Genomic DNA, 9,236 nt, shown 5'->3' with positions numbered 1-9,236 from the left:
AGAGCTTCTCAGCAAAAACTGCAAACTCTGTCCCTGCCGCCTGGACAGTGCATGCATGGGGGTCTACCTGAGCCGAGGGGCCCACAAGTGGTCGCGGCTCCGGCTGAGTCAGTGTAACAGGGGTCGAGCATTGCTCACAGTGAGGGTAGGTGGAACCCGCAGGCAACATTGCCCTACAAGAGGTACAGGTCGCAAAGAACCCCTTTGCCTTAGCGCCCTTGCTCCTTGTGGACGACATGCTGTTGTGTCCCAGGAGAGTGATCACAGAGGGTATAAGGGAAGAGTATACCGCCCGGCCGAACAGAGATATATATATATAGATTAGATATATATATATATATATATATATATATATATATATAATATATATATATATATATATATATATATATATATATATATATATATATAAGGATATATAATACGTATCTATTCAGGCAACCCAGGGGGACCAGCACCGGAAGACCGGTGTGGCTTACCGACCGCTAAAAAGCGGCGTGTGTGTCCTCCAGATTCCCTGCTCCAGGTCTCCCAGCGGTGGAGAGCTCTTTCCTGATGATTCTCCAGCGCAGAATGTCTGAAAAAAATGGCTGCTGGAGCTCTCAGAGGGGGAGTGGAGCGGTGGGCGGCACCAGGAAAAAGTGCGGGAATCTGGGGTCCCTATTGTGATCAAAGAGGGGGGAGGAAGCATACAGGATGCTCCGGCCCTCACTGCCGACGTCAGGACGGCTGTCCCGCCCCTACCCTGACAGACAGGTCTGGGGGCGGGAGTCTTGCCAGTAGGCCGCAACTGAAGCCGGGGACTAAATTTATGACCGCGGCCGACAAGCAGGCGCGGTCGGCGCGGAAGTCCCCCGGCTTTCGCGGATCAGCAGCCGCTGTGTGTCCCAGGCAGCGTCCGGTCGGCTGTCCCGCCCCTACCCTGACAGACAGGTCCGGGGGCGAGATTTTGCAAGTAGGCCGCAACTGAAGCCGGGGACTAAATTTATGACCGCGGCCGACAAACAGGCGCGGTCGGCGCGGAACTCCCCCGGCTTTCACGGTCCAGCAGCCCTTGCAGCGTCCGGGCGCCAGGCGCTCCGTGAACCGTCCCCATGGGGACACAGAGTACCTGACAGATGCAGGGCCCGGTCCCTGATAAAGAAAATACTCCGGTCCGGCAGATACCACACAGGGGCTGCGGAGGGAGCACGGTCTCAGTACCTGGATGACCGCTCAGGATCCCACTTCTCCCAGAGCCCCCAAGGGATGGTGAAGGAAATACGGCATGACGCTCCGGCCGTCGTACCCGCAATGGGTACCTCAACCTTAACAGCACCGCCGACGTAGTGGGGTGAGAAGGGAGCATGCCGGGGGCCCCATGGGAGCCCTCTTTTCTTCCAACCGATAACATCAGCAGCTACTGCTGACTAAAATGGGAATGCATGAGTGGATGTGTGCCTCCTTCCACACAAAGCATAAAAACTGAGGAGCCCGTGAGGCACGGGAGGGTGTATAGGCAGAGGGGAGGGGTTACACTTTTGAGTGTAATACTTTGTGTGGCCTCCGGAGGCAGAAGCTATACACCCAATTGTCTGGGTCTCCCAATGGAGCGACAAAGAAAAAGTGTATTGTATCGTATCATATGATGATGGTGTGAAATAAATTCTTTCACTTGAAAATAGTGATCATACCACGTTTAGTGTTCATGCATCCACATGGTATTGAAGCTTCATGTAGTCTCCGCATCACTACTATTACCGTGTTTTTCCAAAAATAAGCCCTAGCAGGGATTTTCAGCATTTTTGGAGCAAGGCTTAAATATAAGCCCTACCCCGAAAATAAGCCCTAGTCGCAGTTCAATAATGAAGTATCCATGAAGCTAAAAACATTAAAGAATACTGCAGGACACTTAATTATAGAAAACAGACACGCCGCAATCATTCTCACCAGACGCCGAGCAGGATGAACTGCAGTGGATCGCACACACACTCACCATATCCAGCGATACCGATTTATTCTGGGCAGCAGAATCCTGAGACTCAGTGTGGTGGAACTCAAGGACCTGTGGCTACGGATGGAATACTTACAGCACCTGCGATGCATAACGTCCTTCCATCTTTCCCTGCGTCCGGAGTCATTCTGTACTGCCGTATGTGTTGACTGACGTGTGTGTGTGTGTGTGATCTGATCGGTGATCTTGTGTGCGCGCATGAGATCTGATGTATGTGAGTGTGTCGGCCAGAAGCAAGGGAGGACGACGTGCAGCATACCTACTGGGAGCGCCCGCCGGAGATCACAGGGAGGATCTGGCAGCAACGCAGACGTCCAGGGTCTGGCAGGTATGAGTCTCCTGGAAAGAAGGGGGTGGTCCTGCTTTTTTGGGGGTTAAACTTACCTCCAACCATGTTTCTCCAAGAATAAGACCTACTCCAAAAATAAGTCCTTGTGTTTTTTGGGGGGCAAAAAAAAAAAAAAAAGTATAAGACTGTCTTATTTTTGGAAAAACATAGTAGTAGCCATTGAGCAACAGGTCTGCAATATTTGGCTTCTATTTGAAATAAAAACCACATTGCGAATATGAACAGTTCCCTAGCATTAAACCCATAGATCACGCTCTGACTCAGATGTCATAATACTGTAATATTCATTATTATGGATCTGACCAATGACTTAGAGGATCTGACCAACATACGCTGTACAGGTCTTCTGGGAGAACATGCAGCTCCATAATAATGCCAGATTGGGCTGGAATATTACTGATAAAATACACCTAACGAGCAACCCCCCGCCCCTCTAACTTGTCAAGCTGTCCAGGTACAGTTCCCAGGTAAGAAGGTAAATAATAGCAAGCAAGACATACAAAGTGAATAAAAATATGACTGATTTAATTACAGATTGAAAATTTCCAACACATCAGAAAACATCTTTATCCCACAGAAATCTTAACCAAGTAAGAGAAATGCCAACTTATTTCCTGAGGCATTCAAATTACCTTTAGGAAACAAAAACAAAAATAAAAATATAGAGATTTCTGAAGTAAAATACTTTTTGATTGCACGGTTTTGAAAGAATGTCTGAAAGCTTTTGTCACCAAGTGTTAAACAAAATTCTTCTCTTCTTAAATATTTTATTTATATTTATATATATATATATATATATATCTATGTATATATATACACACACATACTCAAAATGCATACTGGATTCCTCCATGTAACTATATGATCGTTAAAGGTAAATACTCTGTATTTACAAACTTAAAAAAGTGAGGTTTCTCTGAATACAATTCAATTATTTCCAGGTACTGTGTGAATAGAGGAAGTTTTCAAGATAATACAGATTTCAAAAGATCAAGATTTCATAAAAGCAAACTTAGGAATCCTATCACCCGACCAGTGTGAGTCTATATACACTGCACCATAACACCACATGTAGAACCCCATGATGACTGCTTTCCACATGGCGGACGCCAAGCTAGGTATAACACAATAAATGACACAGTCATCACTTTTACCCATTTGCATTCAATGTTATCCAGCCATCACAAATGGGGAAAAAAGGGAAGAAAAAAAAAAAAATAATTTTGGGGAAGGGGATAGAAGCTCTTATAAATATAAAGTAATGCTGTTTGTAGCAACAATTTAATAAAAGCAGTCAAAGCCCTGAACCAAATTACAAAAAAAAAAAAGAAAAAAAATGTGCACTTTTATTTGTTACTACAGGTAATTCATCTACAATAATTATGATATATTGCCATTAGGTTTGCTGAGGTGCAATTATAAAAATTCTCTTTAAGACCCGGTACCTTTTTTTTTCCAAATGTATAAACACAGTGTAGATCATTTCTGTACAAGTACTCTGCTGCTACAGCTTAGCTGTAAATCCCCCACACACAATGGTATGGACATTACCCTTCCTACCCCCGACCCGACTGTACATCCAACAATACAAAGTTTTTTAATGTCTCCCTCCCACTTACAAAAAATAATACTCTAAAAGCGACCTACTGCAACTTTTAATTAAGACGAGTACATAGATTCGAAACCAATTGCTTTAAAGCAAGAAGGCAGTATAAACCTTCTAGGAAAAATGTGTTTATAAAAGAGGTTAAGAAATATAAGACAATTTACACATTAAAAACTTACAATAAATAAGAGATGCAGGCATTTTCTGTATATTGATATTAGGTTTTAGAATCCACACAACATCTTTATGATGCTAAAAAGTCAAAGCTGAAACGCCTCGTTGTTAGTGCAGGGCAACCCCCAGCTTTCTCGGATCACTAGATATCGGTAGGGAGAGAAGATCCTACGGCAAATACTGAGAATGGAGATGATGAGCAGTGTTCAGCGAGTGTCCGTTCTTTGAAAACATAGCGAGGTTGGTGGAAATGCTGCTCATCGAGTACCGAGTGGCTTCAGAGAAAACAAAAGGATTGTTCCCAATCCTGCACGGCAATTAAAATCATCTTGTTCCTTACAGCTTTTCTGGTGAATATCACAGCAAATTCATGATAAAGTTATACAACTGGTTCAGCACCACAAAATGAACCGGCAGACACGACCGCCTGTCTTGAGTCGCAGGATCACAGGTTAGCCAAGAAAGGGCGTTATACTGTTCCAAAACAAACCTAGGAGTTATAGAAAGAAAGAAGACAAATGAGAAGATCGTCAATGATGACTTCACACTGAATGAGTAAACAAAAGGCCATACAGAGGTGCTTGAAAGTTTGTGAACTCTTCAGAAATTTTCGATATTTCTGAATTAATTGGACCTAAAACCATCACAAGTCTAAAAAGTAGAGAGAACCAAGTAACACGAGTGAGTTACAAATATTAGACTGTCATTTTTCTAAAATTCCGAAAAATTATCAAATATCATGTCTGTGACTTGCAAAAGTATGTGAACCTTTGCTTACAGTATATTTAACATTTCCTGTAATTGCCGATTAATCCTGCACATATCCATTTGAAGAAATTTTAGCCCATTCCTCAGTACAAAACCACTTCAACTCTTACGTTGGTTGGTTGTCTCCCCTGAACATTTCAATACGACTAAGGTCAAGACTTAAAGATTACAAAACTTTATTCTTCGTTAATCATTCTTTTCTAGAACGACTTGTGTGCTTTGTCACCTTGCTGCATTACCCATGTACTCTTGAAATTTAGCTCATGGAATAAGGCCCTGTGCGCGCTAGAAAATGGAATTTTCTTAAGAAAATTCCGCAGGCTCTGAAAGATTTCCGCACCTGCGGAAAAAAACCGCACCGAAATCCGCATGCATTATATTGCGTTTTCAGTGCGGTTTTTCCACGGGTTGGTACATGTGTTTTAATGCATTTTATGCAATAAAGCACATGAAAAAAAAAAAAGTCATTTTCTTTCTGATATAGATAGAGAAATAGATAGATAATGGAGAGATAGATAGAAGGATAGATAGATAGACAGACGCATAGAGAGATGGATAGATTCAATAGATAAAGTCCCTGTGAGGACACTGCATTTCTCACGAGCGGTAGTGTGTTCACATTACCGACCATGAGAAATTATCTGTAGATACCTCTCTGCAGGCTCGTTACGAGGGTGCATTCAGTACAGTGTGTCAGTCGCGGCTGGATGCAAGCGTCGTGGGACCTGCGTGGATTACGCCGGAGCTGTGTGTTTGGGGGGTGGGTGATAAAGGGTTGAAAGAGGGGCTTTTTTTGTCTTTTATTTAAAATAAAGGATTTTTCGTGGTGTGTGTGTTTATTCACTTTACTTACGGGTTAATCATGAAAGCTGTCTCATAGACGCTGCCATGATTAAGCCTGGACTTAAATGGCAGCGATGCGCTGCCATTTAACTCCTTATTACCTGGATTGCCACCACATCACGGCAAGCTGGAAGAGCCGGGGACACTCGTCGCATAATGGATGCCACAGTCCCAGGGCAGCTGCGGGCTGATATTCTTGGCTGCGGGAGGAAGGGGGCATTAACAATGGCCTTCGCCCTCCCCAGCCTGAGAATACCGGGCCGCCGCTGTGTGTTTACCTCAACTGGACGATAAAAATACGGCGGAGCCCGTGTTTTTTTTTTTTTTGTTTTTTTATATGTGTATTCTATGTGTGTGTGTGTGTGTGTGTGTGTGTGTGTGTGTGTGTGTGTGTGTGTGTGTGTGTGTGTGTGTGTGATCTGTGTGTGTTTACTCTCTGCTCCGCTTCCTCTTCCTGTCATAAGCACATCACTTCCCTGCAAAACGCAGGGCAGTGATGAACATTATGTCCCGAAAAACATGAAATACCAGAGGGAATAACGCAGGAAAATGCAATGAACCGCACAGAATTTGCTGCCTGCGTTATTCCCTGCGGGATTTCACGATTACATTACAGTCAATGGAGTGAAATCCCGCAGCTACCTGCGGAAAAGAAGTGACATGCAATTGTTTTTCCTGCGGGAATCCCGCAGCAAAACATGCAGCTGTCAAAATCCGCATAGTGCGCACAGCTTTTTTTTTTCCCATAGGATTTGCTGGTGAATCACTGCAGAGATGTTATGAACATTTTCTGCAGCGAAACATGCAGCAAAACCGCAGGAAATCCACAAGAAAAAACAACAAGTGCGCACAGGGCCTAATGTCCTGACATTTTTTTTTTAAATTTGCTGGTATAAATGATATAACTGAGAATTAATTTGATCCATTGATAATGGCAAACCGTACTGGCTGAGATGGAGTAAAATAGGCTTAAACTATGATACTACCATCACGTTTCACAGATGGTATGAGTTTTTATACCGTAATCTGTTTCTCCAAAACACTTTTTTCATTTACATCAAAAATTTTTATTTTGGGCTCATCCGTCCAGAATAATAGCTTTCTGCGTATGCAAGGTGATGTTTAGCAAATTGCAGATGGGCAGCAATATATTTTTTTTGGAGACCAGTGGCTTTCCCCCTGCCATCCGTACCATTACTGTCCAATGTACTCCTGAAGGTGGACTTGTGAACATTAACTAATATGAAAGGGGCCTTTAGTTGCTTAGGGGTTACCTTAGGTTTCTTTGTAACCTCACAGATTATTATATCTTGGAGTGATCTGTGTTGATCAAACATTTCCATGGAGGATCTGACTGTGGATTGGTGGAGTTTTGAAACTTTTTCTAACCTGATTTGTATTAAAAATATTTTATGTCCAATGACACACTTCCACAAACATGTAAATGTGTTGTGAAGATCAGATTTTCATAGATCCCTGTCCTTTAAATAAAACAGTTTGAATATCAGGTGTGAGTGTGCAATCAATGGGATGTCAACACCAGATACTAATTCCACTTTCAAATTATCTGATAGATTATATAATGCTATAGATTCACATACTTTTGCTACTCAGACATGCCATTTGATCATTTTCCTCATAAAAAAAAAATAATATTTGTTACTCATTTGTTTGCATTTGTTCTCTTCATTCTGCGGACTTGTGGGAAAATCAGATATAACTTTCGGTGTAAATTATCCATAAATATAAAAACTTCTGAAGGATTCTTAAACTTTCCATCACTACTGTATATCACCTAATCTAAACTATAACATAAGAGTAAGGTGCTGCATACCTGAGGACATCTGAAGTCTGATTTGAATCCAGTGGGTGTGAGTGTTTGCTGTGTAGCAACTCATCTGATTGCACTGAAGGCACATGAAGGTGCAGAGAGGCCTAAAACCCAAAAGCACAATATTCACATATTGATGATCAAGAACAAGTACAAAAAAACACTTGGACTCAAAAGACTTTCCATGCAGGAACGTTTTTTATGGCTGATGCAGTCTTCGTTAGGCTATGTTCACATCACATTAGAGCTTTACGTTTGGCAAATATGCTTAGTTTATATGCCAGGAGCTATTCCTGAGGGGCTCAATTCACCCAAAAAGGCCTACAGTGCGCCTTTTTAGCCTCTGACAAGCTGCTATGTTTTTATGGTATAGAAAAGAAGTTGATGAGGCATGCATACGTTTCTTTAGCATGTAAATTTATAAAATCAATGTATGTCTATATAAAAGTATGCGTTTGAGCTTTCTGTTGGAGGTATATATCAAACAACAGAAGGCTCTAAATGTGATATGAACAAAGCATTCAGTAAACTTCTTGGTCCATTTACTTAATCTTCACATAAGTACAGGAGCTGCTTAGAATATTCGAATATTGAAAGAACAGAAGTTGCCCTAACTAGATATCTTATCTCACATTCCAACATGTACAGTCATTTTAGTTCAGAAGGATATATCTATGTATTTTTTAAAGTTGTCATCCAGGACTGGGAGAAAATTTTGCAGTCACTAAGTGACTGCAGAATTGTGACAGCATACAGTGCCCACGCTGTCGCGATTCCCTGGTATTCCGAATGTAAACGGACAGATATGACCAAATCTGTGCGATTTGCATACTAATATAGTTCAATTAGCAAAATACCAGGGGGACCCACAGTATCCACAAGAGTAAATAGCTGGATCCAAGAAGAGCCAAATGGTCTGAACACAAACAAGACCTAAAACGTAACTTTTAATAAGTACCAAATAAAAGAGCTAAAAGCTCAAGGATATATAAAACCGTGAAGCGATGATATAACTCATGCTCTACAAAAGGGCATCCGATATAGCCCAAGTCAAACCCTCATAAATAGGTCCTAATCACAGTGGTATCATATACACCTGGTCAGAAACCAGGAAGACCCCGGTAGGTACCTAGAGGATATTATGACACAATTGAACCATAATCACCCCCACTACCCCTTACTATAGTACTCCAACTTAGAGGAAAGAAGGAGGGGGGGGGGGGGGTAAAGGTGTGTTACAAATGCTGGCAAAATACTGGCAGTACAGATCAGATAGACATGGCGTAGTTAGATCCCATATCAGAGGGAACCAAATGCTGATCACACAATACTAGCAGTACAGATCAGATTAACATGGCATAATTAGATCCCATAACAAAGGAAACCAAATGCTGATCATACACAAGGATCAGAGTATAAAACGTAATGCGTCCAAAGATGGAACAATCTTACCCCGTCCTGTGGAAAAAAGGGCGACTAGAAGTATATCATGGCTCGTGGGGAAGCTGTCAGCCAGCTATTTTAGATCCCTTAGAAATGCCATGAAGACATCACCTCCATAATGTTGAGAAACACTCACTCCCAACGCGTTTCATGGGGCACAATCATCAGGGGAGTTCAGGTGAAAGATTACTGGGTACTGTCCATTCACTTATCCTGCAGTATTGTCATG

General features: G+C 42.2%; 1 protein-coding gene across 1 annotated transcript in view; it reads right to left on the bottom strand.

Annotated features, from left to right (window-relative positions):
- Window positions 1–2,846: 2,846 nt before the first annotated feature.
- Window positions 2,847–9,236, bottom strand: part of MED13 (mediator complex subunit 13) — a 196,762-nt gene continuing 190,372 nt past the window's right edge. The window contains exons 29-30 of the mRNA XM_075336235.1: window positions 7,568–7,668; window positions 2,847–4,612 (exon numbers count right to left, since the gene is read on the bottom strand). Coding sequence (XP_075192350.1) covers window positions 4,480–4,612; window positions 7,568–7,668 — 234 coding nt within the window. The 3' untranslated portion in view covers window positions 2,847–4,479. The remainder of the gene's footprint in view (window positions 4,613–7,567; window positions 7,669–9,236) is intronic.

The sequence above is a fragment of the Anomaloglossus baeobatrachus genome, chromosome 2 (genome assembly GCF_048569485.1).
Source record: "Anomaloglossus baeobatrachus isolate aAnoBae1 chromosome 2, aAnoBae1.hap1, whole genome shotgun sequence".
NCBI classification, from domain to species: domain Eukaryota; kingdom Metazoa; phylum Chordata; class Amphibia; order Anura; family Aromobatidae; genus Anomaloglossus; species Anomaloglossus baeobatrachus.
This window is presented reverse-complemented; position numbering and strand designations above follow the sequence as displayed.